This window comes from Habropoda laboriosa, unplaced genomic scaffold, assembly GCF_001263275.1.
Source record: "Habropoda laboriosa isolate 0110345459 unplaced genomic scaffold, ASM126327v1 scaffold2, whole genome shotgun sequence".
Classification (NCBI taxonomy): domain Eukaryota; kingdom Metazoa; phylum Arthropoda; class Insecta; order Hymenoptera; family Apidae; genus Habropoda; species Habropoda laboriosa.
In genome coordinates, this window is record NW_017100190.1 from 4,514,905 (window position 1) to 4,534,028 (window position 19,124).

The 19,124-nt window shown below is 44.9% G+C and overlaps 1 protein-coding gene across 1 annotated transcript in view; it reads left to right on the forward strand.

Moving 5' to 3' along the window:
* LOC108580141 overlaps nt 1-19,124 on the forward strand; it is a 37,918-nt gene that overhangs the window by 10,634 nt on the left and 8,160 nt on the right. The window contains exons 3-6 of the mRNA XM_017943808.1: nt 1,143-1,240; nt 2,651-2,769; nt 12,884-13,052; nt 13,734-13,888. Of these exons, the coding sequence (XP_017799297.1) occupies nt 1,143-1,240; nt 2,651-2,769; nt 12,884-13,052; nt 13,734-13,888 (541 nt within the window). The remainder of the gene's footprint in view (nt 1-1,142; nt 1,241-2,650; nt 2,770-12,883; nt 13,053-13,733; nt 13,889-19,124) is intronic.

The following is a 19,124-nucleotide window of genomic DNA, read 5'->3' on the forward strand; positions in this document are numbered from 1 at the left end:
TAGGGCCATCTATACTGACACTTGTAGAATCCAAACTGACTGACACTTGTAGAGAATTTACTGTAGTTGGAATTTAAGTAGAAATTTGTAGGATATACGAGGAACTTTTAACCCTTTCCCTGTTGTTGGCGTGAAAATTCTGCCGCACTGTGCTGTTGGTGAGTTTTGGCACACTTACAGCTTAATTTAATCCTTCGGTTTTGCCCTTTGTGCATTTCCATCTTAATTTAACGAGAGGAATTTTTTTTAAAAAACGCCAAAACGAAAGATTTTGCCTATAATCTGCCGCAGCGAAAGGGTTAAGGTGAGTGTAGGAATAGAGTCGACACAGTTTGATAATCGATTGCGATGGAAAGATCATTTCTCTGCTGGTTGATCAGGAATCGTATCCCAGACCAGAAAGCTCTCTGTTGTGTATCGCTTGCCACGGATAGTGCATTTTCCCCCCGAATTTTGCGCTTAAATTTGAATGTAAATTTTTAAATTCGAATCTAAATTTTTAAATCGGAGCTTTCCTTTAAATTTTCAGTTCGAGAGTACAAGATAGACGTAACGGTGTACCCCAATGATTTTCTCTTAATCCAATCGTGAGAATATTTAATTCGAAATAACGCAATACTACGTATATCCATCGAATCTGGGACATATTAACACAGCTGACAACAAGAGAGCACCTCAGGCCGAATTGAAACAGTTCCATCACCGACGACGCGGAGCCTGACGAACTCGATGACGCTCCGGCGTCCCGGTATCCCCGAATCGCGTCACTCGTCACGTACGCTATGAAACACAGGCTCTCCCGTGGGAAGGTTGGACGAGAAAAAAAGGACGACGGTTTGGCCGTGAGAGATTCGTTGAAAAAGACGGTGACGGCGACGACGGGTGGGAATCGTGAGCCGGTCTTTCTCGAACGCTTAGCGGGAAAATTGCTGGGGTGCATTGATTCGTTTCAGAGGCTTCCCGATTCCTTGAAAATTATTACCTTTCGACGAGATTCCGTTTAATTCCACTGGCACGGCTGATAGAAACAATACAACGCCTCCTTTTCCCCTCGAGGCAGCTGGACTGTTCCCTCCCCGCCCCTGAGAAATCCGTGATTTATGAGGCAATAACGAAGGATACTTCCTGCGTGGCGATTTCAGGTTACGTGGCTGCAGCAGCCCAGCAAGGACCTGTTTCGTCTGCTCACCGTTGGAATGACACCTTATAGCGTGGACCAGAGGATCAGTCTCAACTTCCGGTGAGTGAAAGCGATTAGAATACGATATTTTATGAAACGTCTTCGACTGACTAGGGTCACGTTAGATTTGGGTTGGAATTGAATTTTAAATCTTAAGATTTTAACTTTACCATCGTTGTTAATTTTTAACGTGCAACTAATTTCCATCAAATCTAAAATCTTAAAATTATTAAAAGTTCAACATTTCAACTATCGATACCAGTGAGACTTGTATAGAAAATTAGTTGTAAAGTGTTAGGATGTGCTCGTGGTAGTTGCAAAACAACTTTCGAGCCTTGTCGATTTTTGCACGTGGTGTGCCGAGTAAATTTAGTAGGTTCGTTTTTCGAAGGACCACCTCCGTGTTTATGAGGACAAACAACTATTACTATTGACTAATTTCTCAAGAACGACTCGTAGCGTGGTCAGGTGAATTCTGTGTATCGTCTCCGCGAAAGGTCCCACGGCACCTCCGAGCGAGGATGCATCGCGGGGGTGAGGCCCTCGGGTAGGCTGGAAACATTTTTCGATAGTGGTGGGGAAGGGTGGTTGGCGAAAACTATTGGTTAAAATCATAGGTGGGAAAAACTACACGAAAATGCCACCCCCCAGACCATAGGTCACTCTCAGGTACCAAGCGTACCCTTGAGTGACGCACGCGGGAATTCCGAGTGCCTCGAACAATGACCGTAGCAGACAATAACGTTAAGACGCGCTTCGGCTCTGGTGATGACCATATGGATGCAAAAATGCACAAGTTAAAAAAAGGGGCGAAGATTCTAAGTCGAAAACGAGACAATAAAAGGTAAAAGCAAGTTCTTAGACTGAAAGACTATGATTGCCGTGGTGTCATAAAATTACTGCTGCTACGAAACGAACGAAGGCGAAAAAGTATATACAATGGAACTACATGCTAAGAAAATCTAAGGGTCGGGCGGCCGGCATACCTGTCGAGGATTAAACGTACAGTTAAAACGTTGGACTCTAAAAATGCATAATTACGGTAAAGTTAATAGAGACACCAGAGACTTCTTTAGATCTCGAAATTATTAAAAGTTTTCATTCGTCGTTCCACTTAACGGAATAGAAGATCTCGTTGAATGCTGGAATAATCTGGGAATCGTCGTGTTAGATATCCGTTTTCGAAAAACGCGGGGGCGATTTGCATTCGCTTAGATCGGAATTACTGCAATTTCGTGCCAGTCGAAGGCTTGATTGAACCCCGGCATCCACGGGACGCCGCTCTATCTTTATCGATTTCTGCGTCACGAAACGCCGTAAAGTCGCGTTCACAGTGGTATCTTCTGTCTGGGATCAAATCGCCCTGGCCTTTTATGTCGCGTCGTAAACGTCGAACGCATCCGAAAAAAAAACCGTGACGATGCATCGGCCAAATGAAATTTTTCCATTCCGCTGTTTCTGATCCCACAGGTATCCGAGCAATTGGAGATTACAGATACTGTACGCGACCCCGAGGGATTCCGGCTTATACAAGTGCCAAGTGGCTACGCATCCGCCGCTTGTTAAAACGATTAACGTCGTCGTTACGGGTAAGTGGACCCTTTCAAACGATATTCCCATTCGTTACCGTTATTTCCTTGTAGAATTCTGTTTCCGGCGTGGTGTACGATTCAGTTTAATGTACAATTGTGAAATCAGTCGTTCACAATCGCAGGGAATTATTTATCGACAATTTGGGATTAGAAAAGTAAAGATTTACGTGAGATTTCGAAGTGCCTGATCGTATAGGGTGTCGTTCTACTTAGGGTTAGCTATGCAGTGCTTGATTTGTACTACTTGGAGTACTTTGTCAGGTTAAATATTCGTTTACACTACTAAAAATACCTCAAAACTAAAGTATATAATTTTGTTCGTGGATTTTAAAGGTTTCGCTATAAATAATGTTATACTGATCGCCGCAATTATTGATTCGTACTACTTGCAACACGCTGTCAGCTTGTACATTCGTTTACACTACTACAAACACCTTAGAACTAAAGTATACAACCTTGTTCGAGGATTTTAAATGTTTCGCTATAAATAATGTTCTACTGATCGCCGAAATTATTGATTCGTACTACTTGCAACACGCTGTCAGCTTACATATTCATTCGCTCTACTGCAAAAACCTTAAAACTGAAGTATACAACTTTGTTAGAGGATTTTAAATGTTTCACTGTAAAAAATGTTCTGCTGAACGCCGCAATTACTGATTCGTACTACTTGCAACACGCTGTCAGCTTGTACATTCGTTCGCACTCCTACAAATACCTCAAAACTAAAGTACGCAATTTCGTTGGACGGTTTAAAGTGTCTCGCCGCAATTACTGATTCGTACTACTTGCAACACGCTGTCAGCTTGTACATTCGTTTGCACTACTACAAACACCATAGAACTAAAGTATACAACCTTGTTCGAGGGTTTTAAATGTTTCGCTATAAATAATGTTCTACTGATCACAGCAATTATTGATTCGTACTACTCGCAACACGTTGTCAGCTTATACATTAGTTCGCACTCCTACAAATACCTCAAAACTAAAGTACGCAATTTCGTTGGACGGTTTAAAGTGTCCGACTTACCGATCACCGCAGTGATTGACTCGTACTACTTGTAACCCACTGCCGATCTATACGCTCCCTTTTACCACCGAAAGGACTGCTTCTACTTACATATTGACCAATTCCACTTACTTCCTTACGAGCAATTACACCGTGACCCTCTCAATCACATCAAAAGACACACGGCGTTTCACGAAACGAGCAAAATCCTTCGCCAATCTTCTCCCCCCGAAATACTCAACCCAACCTTTTAACCAATAAGCCGAACTCAGATTGGCTCTCGTACAAAGCTACCCCGTAAGAACTGCAACATAATTAAGACACTTCCTATCCAATCCACTCTTCCACCTCCTCCTCCTTCTCCAATTTACCCCAATCTCTCTGCGATTTGCCCCAACAAGAAGAAAGCAGGGGCGAAAGGTGGCGGTGGTAAACAAAACCACGTGCGCCCGATAAATAAAATTCCGTCCCCTCGAAGCAACGTCGAAGATAGACCGAAACTACTCTTCTCGTCGACCCTCCTTCTACGGTTGCACAGCAGGAAAATCCTATCCGCGCGAGTAGGAGAGAGGCTTGACCGAGTCGAAACGAAGGGTGATTCGTTCCTCGAGGATTCTTCGAGGCGAGCGACATTCGAGACGGGTGAAAAGGAGAGAGAGGGTGAATAGGGTTAGGGAAGGGTTGGCTGGCGAGGTCTCGCGTTTCCCAATCCCCTTACGTCGCCAATTCGGTGCAATGGAAACCCGCATTTCGTCGGCTAAAGCGCCTCGTGGCCGGTAATCTGATCTGATCCGAAGAGGGCCGCGTCGGTGAACAAAAGCCGCCGTAAGGACGAAGTAGGGCAGAACAAACCCGGATAGACAGACATTGTTACACGTCTCCCTATCCTCGTCCACCCATCCCGCTGTTTCTTCAGTCGTTCCAGAGTCGTTCCTGTTGCTCCTCGTCGATTGTCCACCAACGAGCCCTTTGCGACGCCACTGGAATTTCTTTGACCTCTTCTTACTCCGATCCTTCTGATCTTTCGCTGAAATTCCCGCTGGTGGTCGAGAGGGAATATCTGGTTCAGAAGGGTTCAGATCGATAGAAGAGACTCGCTGGTCGGCCCTGCGATTAAATAAGTTTCGCCGGAAGACGATTTGTTCGGGGGATGATTGATAGAGGAGAGAGAGGTCTGACGAGTGATGGATCGTGCTACTTAATTCGGGAGAAACGTGTGAATGCGGTGTGTAGAAGGGTCGACCTTAATGATCCTGGGTTGTTGTGAATCTTGTTGTGTATTCTTCAACGTTATTTTCGATTCGTCGTAATTCTGTAAGTAATTGGAATAAAATGTGCAAGTTACACTCGATCTCTTTCGCAATCGCCGAGAGAAATGTCCGAGCAGACGAGCGACTTCCGTCGAATTAGAAGTAGCAAGAAACACCCTGTGATCCCGATAGCAGAATTACGTAAAACCGATACACCGTAAAAACACAGCTGGCAAAGAGAAGAGTAGACCGGGTTTGGTAGGATCGCATTTCTCGATACGAGACACTGAAGAAACCCGACAAGATCGAAACACGAGGAACTATAAGCTCGGAGATCCAGCCACTAAATCTCCGACGGGAAACGCGTCGAGTATACAGCGTATACCGGCAGCGAAGTAGCATTTTTACAAGCAGCCCGGCAATACGAAACGAGCTTTCCCGTGAAAAAAAGGCGAAACAAAGAAGATACAAGAGGGGGAGCGGTAACGAAAACGGCTGCACTTTCCATGTTCCGCGAAATTGCGTATTTGTCACGTTAGAACGGTAGTTACGCCGGAGACGATTTCTGGAACGTGTACCAGGCAGACGGTTTCTATCGATCATCGATACGATTAATACGATGATTGATACGCGTTCGTCGTCGACCATTTGTTAGTTGGCTACGAGGGCTGCGACAATATTTGCTACGAAGACGCCTGTTCCTCGCGAACAGGGACAATTTATTAAATCCTTTATTACGCCACGCTTCATTTCTTATCGAGAATTCTTCGAAGAGAAGCGTCCTTTTTTCTCTCCTCCTCCTCGACCTCGGGATATTTATTGGCCCTTTCCTCGAGATCGTTCGAGAGAATCCCACGGTTACGTCGAAGTGTTAAAAGTGGAACGGCAGTAGATGTTTTGGTTTTATCTTCGGAGACATAATTCCGAATGGAATTACGACAGAATTGAACGCGCACTGTGTCGGAATGGACGAACATGACTAGGATAAGAAGACAATACAGCGGAAGGATTGATTGGGCGAAGGGAGGGAAATGGGGGAAATGACGCAGACCGCATGAATGAAACACGACGTTCATCAATAACGCCAATGAATATTCAATCCCCGTGAAACCTGGATGAAATTTATTTAAAACTGCATTTAGTATTCATGAATGCCCACTGGGCGTCTCGGGCGTTGACAGTTCGTCATTGCCTATCGATCTTTCGTCTTCCTTCGGAGACTACTTGTGCGTATTACGTGGATGCACGAGGTAACTGGTCACGGAAATTGTGAAACGGTCAATTTTTCATGCACGCTTCTTGAAGATTTCGAAAATCGAAAATTGAAAAATTCAATCCGCAGTGTTTTGTGCTCTATTCTTTGTTTCTTAATGGCTGACACGATCAAATAGTGATAACTTATTAATTATTTTGCATGGTATCCAAACCCAAAGAAAAAAATAAATCGTCAATGTTTTACCTTCAATTCTTCATTTCTTAATGGCTGTCACGATATAATAGTGATCACTTATTAATTACTTTGCATGGTATCCAAACCCAAAGAAAAAAATTAAATCTTCAATGTTTTACGTTCAATTCTTTATTTCTTAATGGCTGACACGATATAATAGTGATAACTTATTAATTATTAACATTTTATATAAGACACTAGCTTCACACATCATATCCAAACACAAAGAAAAAATTAAATCTTCAATGTTTTACGTTCAATTTTTCATTTCTTAATGGCTGTCACGATAAAATAGTGATAACTTATTAATTATTTTGCATGGTATCCAAACCCAAAGAAAAAAATTAAATCTTCAATGTTTTATGTTCAATTCTTTATTTCTTAATGGCTGACACGATATAATAGTGATCACTTATTAATTACTTTGCATGGTATCCAAACACAAAAAAAAAAATTAAATCTTCAATGTTTTACGTTCAATTCTTTATTTCTTAATGGCTGACACGATATAATAGTGATCACTTATTAATTACTTTGCATGGTATCCAAACCCAAAGAAAAAATTAAATCGTCAATGTTTTACCTTCAATTCTTCATTTCTTAATGGCTGTCACGATATATACACAATAATAACAACGTGTTAATTACATATTCCATACAAGAGTAAAGGTGCTATAATGCCATACAATCTCCCTTCTCGCTAAACACAAAGAAACTAGTACCTAAATCGCATCGATTACACGACATGCCAGAAATTCCATAAATCCACGTACTTGAATCGAGGAACATTCTGAACCATCCCTAGAGTCTCGTCTCTCTTTACTCGTCTAAAATTAATTACCAGCAACAAACACGCCATCCGCGACGAACGTGGCAGCTGGAAAATATCAGCCACCGGATAGCACGGATCCACGGACGCGATCGTAAACTCCCGTTCTACGTGCCATTGGTCGAGAGCTGAGGATTGTTGGGACGTCGGAGGGACGGTTGTTTTCCGTGTCGCCGGAACGTTCGGCGTGAGCCCTCTTCTAATTAAAGGAGTCTCGAATTGCGCCGTTCCGGCGACGAGGCGGCTTTTAACCGCGCCACTATCTCCAAGTGGCCGGCTCGTTGGTAATGTTCGGGCCGCGAGGACCTCGTGAAACTCCCTTTGTCTCGTAACAAACGGACGAACAATGACTTTGCTCCGCAAGGGACGTTACGTTCGGCCAAGTCACTTTTCCACTTTGAACGTCACGCTTGGAAAAATTTACGCACGACCTTCTGCGCTACTTAATAGATTCCCTCGCCATCTTTCTCTCTCGTTCTCCACCGGCGTGATGAAACCGGACAGGGAATGGATATTTCGCGAGCGTTCGGAAGTACTCACCGGTTTCGGTAGAAAAATAGCGAACGTCTTACTCCGTAGACGCGGAGAGGCCATATTTAATAGAAGTTCCTCCGCCGTGGTGGATATGCAAATTCTGTCGGATGCGCGGAATTTGCATCGCGACGCCCGGGAAAATAAATTGGCCGAGAATAAACGCGAGATGGCGGATCTGATGTTCGTTCCGCTTAATCTCGGCCGGGTTCGATTATTAAAATTCTAAGCTGGATAGAGATCTTCTCGAATCGATCTATAAATTCTACCGACGGAGATCTTCGTGGGAGCAAGGCAAAGCAGATAGAGAATCTGAACTTCTCAAACTACTCACAGTCGAACCTATATGTACGTATCTACGTACACGTATACATAGGAACCGGGAGAGAATACGGCGAGTCTACGAGGTTTAATATTTCACCATCGCAGGGGGGAGGAAGACCGGATCAATTGGCGAAACTGAAAGAAAAGCGAAGGATCGTGGAAGCGACGCCATACGGAATCGCGGAATCCAATTTAAATAATACTTGCCTTTCCTCGTTCCCCCTTCTTTCTCTCTCCCCACTCTTTTCTCCGGCGACTTCTGACGTTCTCCTCCCTTGGGAAAGCATCCGGCTGGATCCACGTCCGCTTTCTCCTTGCTCGCGTTCCACGATCATTCATCCCGGAGAAGCTTAAAAAATGATCCAACGAAGGAAATTTCGATCGCGGTATCACTCCGACCGACTCGCAGTCCTTTCGACTTCGTTTCGCTCTGGATTAAATTTTTCCCCATTGAATTCCGCTCGCGTCCGTTCGTCTCGAACGGATCCCGCCGTGCTTCCGTTTCCACGACGAACGCCCCTCACCTACCTTCTGATATCTGCCAATATCTCGCGCAGGAACCTCTGTCATCGCGTAGATCGCCTTTCGCTCCGGGCGAAAAAATACGCCGGAGACGTCTGTCGAAGACTTTGCCCTATTACTCGCGATAATAACGTTCGAGCGGAGTCGTTCGTAATTATCGAGGAAGCGCGGGATGGTTCGACGGTGGATACCTCTGTTCTTCGAGTGAACGGGGAAAAAATTGCAAACGATCGGTCACATTGTCGAATATCGTGGAAAATTTTCTGCCCTTCCAGCGAAAGAATTCTTCGCCAACTATTATCATCCACTGTTTCACCCGTTCGAATCTCCTTGTACAATTTTAATCCTCCGTCCACCGGTACGACGAGGAGATTATGGAAATCGTATCGGCTGGGAATAGTCGTGGTTGAGCGGACGATAGAATTCCAAGCACGATCCACACGCGGTTCGTTCGTACGCGCGATTATTTATCCGCCGCGATCAATCCACGGACGAGATTCACGCGACATGACGAATCACCCCGGTCATCTGTTTAAGCGATCCATCCGCGAGCCAGCCTTGGCGATTTTCTCTCTCGGCTCGTTGAAAAATTTACATCGTGATACAGTGGTACAGAACCGGTGAACTTCTATCAATCCATCGCAACGTTACGGATCTTTCGTTTCGAGTGGCTGACGTATAGACAGCAGATTCGTCGAGTTTCGATCGAGTTTACAGATTTGTCTGGCCTCGAGTGCAGTCGAAACGGCGGCGTTTACGCTTTAGCGGGGCGAAGGATCTGTCGCGCTCGATATTCCTTGCTAACGCCACGGCTGCATATAAATTGAAAACTTAAGGCGGGAATATAAGGATATTGTGAAAGATTGATCGGCCTGTTTTAGGGCGAATCCCCCGGGGAAATATATCGGGCCGCGTTTTTTTTTAATTCGCTGCGTGAGATACTCGGAAGGTTGATTGATTTAATCTTACAGCGGATGGGATTGGAAACGTTTAGATGTTCGTTTTAGTACCCAGAAATCGAGGGAAATCTTCTGGGATTCGTTGTATGATGGAAGAGAAATTCGTACCTGTTGTGTTTCGCCAATGCCTGACTTTTACTACTAGTTATTCTACGTAGAGAAGCGTCTGGTCGTCGTGTCTGACTTATCAGTGGTTTACTCTACTTAAAATCGACTTATAGGCGTTAGTAGCTACTTTTTTCGAGATTTCTTTTTTCGAATCGATCATGATCCTACAGAAACCGAGTTTGCTTTGCGCTTAGCCCCGTTTATAACCGTTACTTACAAAAATTTTATTTACCAAACAGAAAGTGCTACACTTGTTCTACAAATTTCTATCTATCATAGTGGTTCTACTTTAAACAAGAAACTCACGCGTAATCTTCTGCTTTAGGGTTGTTTCTTTTCACCCAGCAGAAGAATCTAACTCTCGATTATTCTTCAGCAGATGAACTAGGTTTGACCAAGGGGAACGTTCCAGCAGAAATTTTGTCAACAGCGCGAGTCAGAGTCGCTTCGTTCTTCAGCTTCGAGCTTAGCTCGCGTTTGAAATTCAGAAAAAGCTGCTGCACGACTGGTCGTCGTCGGTTGCGGTCTGTTCGTCGGAATAAAATTTCAGTTTACACGCGGGAACCTTTTGTCCCCGTCCTCTGTCCGTAATAGTGTCTGCGCCTTTGAAATTCCATCCGACAAACACGCGTCCAGCGATCCTCGAAAGTATGTCCGAATATACACATCTATTTCCCCTTTTCTCCCGTCTGTTTTTTGCTTCTTCTCGAAGAACCCGGGTTTTTCGTGGCACGCGAACAATTCGACGAATTCACAGTCAAAACGGGAATTTCCTTTTTCCACCGCGAATTTTCACAAGAAACCCTCGGACGTTCGCTGTTTGAGTTATTACGAGAAGCTCCGAAGGAACTTCTTGTCGTCTTTTCCATTCAGCGTATCAGCGACCGAGTTTCCCTGGCTGCTCGTTTTGTCGATACATCGCCCCGTCGTCGTCCTGTCTTTTTCTCGTTCGTGCGACTAGAACATTGGTCATCCGGCGAATAGAATCGCTGAATTGTACGAAATTCGTGGCGGAAACGGAGAGGAACCGCAAGAAGCAGCGAGACCTCGCATCTCTCTCTCTCTCTATCTTTGTGCGACGCTCTGCGGTGGTGTGGCCAGCCTTAAATTTGCTCGTATATCGTTACGCTTCCTCGTAACTATTGTCGTCGATAAAGTCGAAACTGTCGTTCGCCGTGCTGGAAACTGTCTCGACTTGGCGAACACCACTTGGTGAAATTGTCGCTGGATACAGGGGACGTTACGAGGCTGTTCCGAGTGTGGTGAATCACGGGGATCGTGGAACAAGGGGCTGGAGATTGAGGGTAGATGGTGATTACTAGGGATGGATAAGCAAGCTAGTGTGGAGATATATTAGCTTGTGAATTAGTGGTTAAACTGGGGAACAGATATTTAACGTGACGTCGAGTTGGACGTTTTCGGTGAACAGGCAGGATTTCATCGAACGTTTGACCGGCTGAATTTACATTCTTAAATGAACTTGCAAAATTGTGCAAATATACTGGATACGGATTGATTGCGTTGGAAGTGTATTTATCGATTGGCAGGCGTGTTTTCTCTGGTGATCAAAAATACCAGACTTTTGCTGATATTTTCGTTGGAAATACTGGAATTCTCTCCACAGAGAAAACTTATTATTTTCGACACTTTACGATCTTACTCGGAGAGAATTCCAGACTACAGTAACGTACAACGTCGTGAAGCAAGATTTCTCTATGACTTACCACCTCGTAACCCAGGATAAAAAGATTACCCCGTATAAGATACCCCTTTCTGTCGAATCACACACACACTCGACCGCGTGCAAATGTCCAAGAAAGTGGAGAGACTGAGAGGGAATTTTGCATAGCGGTCGACTTGGAAATCGCGGCCGGGGATGTTGCACTGAATCCTAATGGCGACCTGGAAAAAAGGGTCGCGTTGGTAGGCATCGAACGGCAGGATTCGCGAACGAAGGAGAGAAAGAGTCAACGTTTAAACTGTTCCGAGACGTTTGCTCTGCCGGTCACGGATGCTCCTCGACGTCGATTCCCCATTCGAGGTGAAACCTTGAAGCCTGCAACCTTCGTTCTTTCCTCGCCCTTCATTCATATGGACGGTCACGTTCCAATACGTCCTATCTGTATCGCATTTGTCACCCGGGGTGTTGGCTTCCCGGTGAGGATTGTCAAAAGACGATAATTCATCGACTTGCACAGAGGTTACTTGGTATCTGAATTATACAAGCTAAATAAAAGAAGAGAACTATATTGTGCGTAAGTTAATTGTCACCAGTAATCATACAAATTCTACACAAATCTGTGTAAATTAGAGAAGAATACTAGTCACCTTAAAGAGAAGGATAACTTTAACTAAGAAAAAGAAGAGAACTGGAGAAATAATGTAAATTAGAATGTTCCAAGAGAAGAGTAACTTCAGTTATCAATCTTAGTTATCTCGAAAAGAAGGATATCTTTAGCAACTCTTTCCTGGCGAGAATTATTTTCACTTATCAATTTTCCTTCTTGTGTTCAAGTGACGAAAGGGTTAAACCACATCGCGCATTAATCAAAATGCACCTTTCACATCTCACCTCTCCTCGATCGTTCAACTCTAAGTAGGTTAGGCTCCCTGTTTCCGACAGGATATCGGAATAACTCAGCGAAGAAGAAGTTTACAGGATGATAGTGGATTTTAATAACCGATTTCCTTAGCGATCGTCGGACATCTCGTTAACGAGACACTTCTGCCGCGGATCTCGCGACGATGCTTTAATTATACGATGTAAATTAGTCGTCGCGCGATCCCGAACCAGTCCCCTCCCTCCCGTTCTACGACTGTTAATTATGAATACATTTCGCCCGGTTGTAATTCACCGCGACCTCGCGTAATCGTACTCTTAGCCGAGCTCTTTGAAAGTTTAATACCGCGGTGGGGAAAATGGAAAAACCCGGTTTTATTACTCGGCCGTGATAATTCAGGGACGTGTTCGTTTAGGTGAGCTAAGCTGTTTGCCTTTAATATCCTCGGGGGCGGATGAAACTTTCTCCGCGTCGAACATGTAGGATGGGATGTTTTAACGTCGGAATAGAAGAGATTACGAGTATACTTCACGGTGTGCGTGTTGTGTATGTGTAATTTCAATTGCAGCGCCGGAGTTGACCATAACGGACGATTCCGGCCGAGTAGTGCCTAAAGAGAGGCACCTAAAGGCAGGAAGCGCTCTGAAGCTGAGATGCGAAGCCAGGGATGTTATCGAGTCTCTGAAGGAGTCTGTCATTTGGACCAGGGGAGACGAAACGCTCACTGAGGACGTCAGGTAAGCAATTAGCCCTTCCGCGAGGGAATTTGTTTTATCTACTGACAACAGATGCTTAACGCGTATGCTGGCAAGCGTCGCGTACGTGTAACGCCCCAATTTCCATGGTAGAACGCTATTTCGTAATACGATAAAAGTATAAAACCTTATGAAAAAATGAACCAAGAAAGATTCTTTTTCCGCAAAATTCAAGCAACCCAGTTCGAAGAAAAATATAGACGTTAAGAATGTAAATGAAAATAATTCGAAGGATAGGGAATAATTATTCGACTATTCAAGTGTCCCTACTTGGACTCTTATTTCAAACCTTCATTCCCATCGATCCTTTTTTAACAAAATTCGAGGAACCGAGTTAGAACTTTAATTCTCGCGGGCAACGAAGCGCGGAGCGCAAGACGGCCACACGACGAAGCCCGTTGTAGACCGAAAGCAATCTCGCGAAACGTCGTATCCCGCTTCGCCACTTGAAGTCCGACCTTAATGAAATTATCAGCCGTACGGCCCGGAAGCTAAGCGTAGAAACATCTTGAGACCATCTTAAGACCCGTATCTACGAAACGAGATCGCTTCTACCAGTTTCATCAGCCGCCCTCGTTCTACTTAGGCTCCTTCTTTCTCCTAACCAGAGGCATGAATGCAAAGCCTCAGCGTGTTGGTTACAGATTGGTGTTTCGTTTTCAGTGAGAACAGGACGATGGAGGTCCTAGCCGGCAAGGAGGTCCTCGTGATCGTGAGCACTCTGGTCGTGGAGAGGGCCACTCCCAGGCATGCTGGGAATTATAGCTGCGTGGTGCCAGGGAAGGTCAAGACCACCATCGCGGTTCACGTGTTGAACGGTGAGTCTTCCTTTTTTTGCATAATTTTTCGGATTTACTGTCTCGAGATTTCGGGTTTACCGTGCTTAACCCTTTCGTTACTATTGGCGCCTATAGGCGTTTAGGCCTATAGGCAATTCAATACTTAATTTTATCCTTTACGCACTTCTACTTTAATTTAACAGACCGAATTTTAATTCAACACCGCCAAAAAAACGGACTTTCCAGTCGCCCACGTTGCGCGTTGAAATCTGTCGTAGCGAAAGGGTTAAGGAAGATAAGCTAGGCTATCTTTGAATCGTTGTAACATGCTCCTGAGACCTCAAACGTGGATAATTCCTCACATCTTAGAGGAGGCTACGTAAGATTCTTCACCTTGTGTCCTCAGTCACCTTAAATAATTAAAGACGGTTGCTTAGCGTACTGCAGGAAGCGTTGAATTTTCGCAAAGTGAATATTCCTTCGTGTTTAAAGTTCTCCGCTCCGTGCAAGAAGCTTCGCAAAGCTCTCGGAACTCTTCGACTTTAAAAAATTCTTAGCTAAACATAAAACCATTTCGTATGCCTACAAACTACCTATACTGTAAATACGATAAGACAAAAAGTGTCGATATCGTAGAGCTTTCGAGCGAAAAAACGAGGCGGAACGAACGTCGACAATTTCCATCGAGTAGACGACAGTTTCCTGAAAGCAGGAACTAGCTGTTTAGACGAAACGCTGTTCCTTATCGAATAATGTTCTCCGCAGATGTACCGAAAACTCGTGAAACCAGGGTTGAAACGGCGGTATCGACGACGTGGGGGAAAGGGTTACGCGAGAACGTTCTCGCAACATTATCCTTTCAAGAAGGAGCAGTCTAGAGTCGGCGGAGGTAGTCACTGTGGATCGCGGTCGATTGAACCTATTCCAGGATGTTTAATCGCGCGTGTGCCTCCGATCCCGGGACAAGATAAAAGCTGAGGGGCCGCTCTGTCTTCCAGCTGGAAACGCGAATTTCGACGGAATCGCGACGCGATAGCATCGCCCCAGAGGCTCGTAAATCGACGGAGAAATTGTATCCCCGTAGGCATCGATGTCGATCTTTTGTCGATTTGTAATTTCATTTTTATCTTCGTCCTTTTATTCGCGACGGTGATAAAAATTCCTGAAATCCCCTTTCTTTTATTGCGGAATAATTATATTTCCGGCGAAAGCCTCTTTTTATTGGGGAATGTAGATAAGAAAAAGTCGTATGATTGAAGAAGAAACTGTAGATCTTCGAAGTGAACTTTGACGATTTTTGTGGAGAATTTGTGCACCATATTTCACCTCCACTGTGCATACCGATCAATAACAACAGTTTCACAATTTTTCGAAGCAAATCAAACAGATTCGAGCGACACTTAGCGCGGATAACGATCAATCAAAACCACTCTCCTCCCGAATGTTTTATTCAACGAAGAAAGATTTATTCCACAAAGAGTCAACAGTCTCGAGCTTCTCGGAAAATGAAGTCTCGGTTAAGCGATTAAAGAATATATCCTACACGATCAATTATTCTCCCCAGTTTGTTACCTTTCGCGAATTCGCCTTAATAGAAGGCAAAACCGTCGAAAAACCGATCAAGGTCCTCCGTTGGTACAGATAACCCGTGGCAATCGAGGTCTCGTTCGTCGGACTCGGCGAATCGCTGACTGGCCGCGAACAGTTTCGAAGAAATGGGACCAATAGGGGGATTTAAATCGGTGCTCGAATGAAAATTTACGCGGACGTGTATTAATTGCCGTGGAACGATCCTGCAGCGTCCTGGCGGAATTAACGGCATTGTCTTGGCGTGGTCGCGTGGAAAAATTCATTAACTTCGATCGCGCGATCGTATATTAAAACGGTGGAGAGGGCGACGAAAAAGATCAGCGGTTGAGAGCAGCGATTTATCACGTATCAAGTTCTTCCGCGACAATTGAACCGACGTTCTGATTGCATTTTGCCAGTTGTAAATTCTCTAAAAAGTGTGTATCGGAAGGAAGAGGATGATTCGTTCGTGAACGAGTGAACGACTGAGACTTTTTAGTCGCAATTTTCCTATCATTAGGAAACAAAGTAATCAATTAAAGAGAATACGAAGAAAAAGAGCAGTTGACGTAGAAAGCGTCTCGCAAAGATTCCGCGCGGAAGACTCGATGGTATAAGAAAAACGTGAAAAGAAAGGGCGGGAGCAAAGGGAGAGAAGTGACAATATGTTCTTCCACATCGACAGAAGTCACGTGAAGTTGAGCGCGCGGCGTTCCATCCGACATTGTAACGGTGCTCACGTTTTCAAGATGAAAAGAGCTGAAAGCCGCGCGGCGAAAGAGCGCTTTTTCGTCAGAAATCCTTCCGCTTTTAGGAGCGGAGAAGAAACGACCTGTCCCCGTTCGATTGTGCAAGATCGCAGACACAACAGACGTTTATGCTGTCCAAAGGGACAGCGTTCGCTCTTCTCCCCCTCTGTGAGCCGCTTTTTTCTTCCTCTTTTTTATTCGAGATTCCAGCGACCATGGAAAGAAGACAATTTCCTGTCACCACGATCCGATTCAAAGTGAGCTCTTAATAACTGACGTTCTCGTTGGAATTACAAATCGCTTCCGACTGGCGGAAAAAAAATGCCGCTATCCTGACGGCAACCAAAGGGTAAGGCAAGATTAATCTGCTCGTTAGAAGGGTAATCCGCGATCGAATTACCACGACCTTCTTTCCCTTTCGATCCCCGCCACGCCAACTCCATTCTCTTCCTGAGCTTTTTTCAAGGCAATCGATTCGAACGGATTCAACGTAATGATTTCCTTTTACTGCGAGGATTCCCCTCGCTTTTCTCCTGGGAATCGCTGTTAAAGGGAGGGGAGGCTGCTTTGTGCTTTATGATAATCAACTGGTCGTTCCTTCGTGGAAAATGTATTACGGTTAGACGGGACTCGATGGAATCGGAGTTTCAAGGTTCTGCTTGATAAAAGTAACCCCCGAAAAATCTAGCTACCAGATATTTCCCTCGGATGTACAGTACAGTAGAACAATTAAACGTTTCATTTGCCGAGCTGCCAGATTACAAACTCACCAAGCCACCTAGCTTCAATTCTGGCCGGACTTCAAACTCCACGATCCGACGTGCCAAAACTACTGTTCCACAAATAACAAATCTGCCGGATCTCGCAATCCCTTGGTCAAATATCCTCTTCAAACACGCTAATCCGCGTAGCCTAACAAAACAGGGATCCAACACGAGAGTATCATCCCTCCTGCTTCATTTCCAAAATCACAATCTAACAGGTAGAGAGAGAGAGAGAGAGGTGACATCTCCTACCTGAAGCGCATCGGAGAGTTCCGTTTAAAAGCTCGATCTTCTTCAGCGTAGAGACGAATCCTTTTGCACCGTAGAATAATCAAACTAAGCCTTCGCCACGAGTCGTTTACCCTTCCCTAGATCGCGTTCAACGAGCCTCCAACGTTTAGTCACGTCAACCTCTCTCACAGAGGCGACGCGATAATGCAGATTAACCAACGTCGAGGACGATTCAACGATGCAACGGTGACGGGGTAGCCTGGCCGTTAACGGAGCCGTCGCCGACGACGACGCGGGTTTCGTGGAAATGGAAATGCCGCTGGCCTAAATGCGACGACCAGCGTTTGGAAGCTGGTAGGAAGAAAAACGCGGAGAGAGAAAAGAGGACGTTATCGAGCTTGGCCACTTTTTTCCTCCATTTGCAAGCCTTATCCTCTGGCCAAGGTTCTTCAGGATCTTTGACTGTTCGTGACTGTGCAGCCTTCTAATGCTTCCTGACCCCGAAGCCCCGCCATAAGAACACCGCTCCACTCGGACGGGCATAATAAGGTGCTCGCCGAGGAAGATGGACGATCTGTTGGCACGTTAGATTCTTGACGGCGAGGCGTCTAACGGTTCTTCGAGCGTGGAAAAACATGGAGAAGCTGGAGCACCGGCAAATGAATTTTTATTGAGCCCATTGATGAAATGGGCGATGGGTGCAAGAAGTAAGGGATTTTTTGTGAAACGAGTTAGCCTGGGAAACTGAAATTGTGGAAAGGTGAATAAGAAGAAAGTTTATGATTTGAAGACCATGATTGATCGTTCCAAAGTCGTCGATATTTTTTCAGAAGTCGCACGAGCTTCTCACCGTGGAGAGTATCAGTAAGGAGCAACCGTATCCAAAATGCTGTGTTTAGAACAAAAATTGTGGAACTGAAAATTTAAATAAGTCAGAATGACTGAGAAGTTTATGATTCGAAGGCATGATTGATCCTTCCAGGGTCGTCGATATTTTTTAAGAAGTATGAATGCGGACCAACCTTGTCCGAAATGCTGTTTCTAGAAGACTGCATGATCTCTAAAATGAATTTACACTGCTTGTAAGTGTAACGAGCTCTGACGAGCCTCTGAGAGACTCGAAGATTGCTAACTTTGAAGCACACTTGCGTCTTCAAATTCAGTATCAGTTTTCATCAAGTATTCCTTCAACGAAGTACAATTATACCTGCTTGTAATTCTGCCAGAGGTGTTTACGCACCATTAATCAACCTCCAGCAGGGAGTCTTTGTTAATTTTACAGCCGTTTTACCGGTGCCTTTCAAGTACCTTTCGCCGCAGGAGAAGGTGAACATTCTCGTCGGTGAAACACAATGGAAACGAGACGCCGAGGAAGGAACACCCGATGAATAACCGTGCATCATCTTAACGACTGCTCGACTTTGCTAAGTTGTGTACAAGTAACCGACTGTACGAGACAATGGCGGCACGGTTTAGACGTGTCTATAATTTGCCGGATGTCAAACGCCGTAGCCTCGTAATTGCTCAAAGCTGCCAAGATAATTTCTGCAATTAGAGAATTAGACCAACTCCAGAAAGACAGAAAATTGATCGTTCGTCCGCGAAACAGGGATCCTTCAGTTCTGCACCAAGTTTCACCCCGAGCAGCGTCTTTCACGGTATCGCTGTTCACTGGGTCGATTATTCGAGCTATCTCGTCTTTCGATCGATGAGTATTCGTAAATTTCTCGGCTGAAGAATGGAATATAGGGCAAAGAGGGTATTTAAAAAAAATGTCAATGTTGGCAATGTTCGCAAACAGGATCGTAACATTGGTCGAAGCTGAAATTGGACGACTCAGCTTGTTGGAACAGAAGTTGTAGAAATGGACGGAGGCGTTTTCTTCCTGTTTAATCTGCCCGAGTCACTTGCATCGATTGGATCGCAAATTTCGCCGTCTCGGAGTTTGCAGCGCGTGTCCGC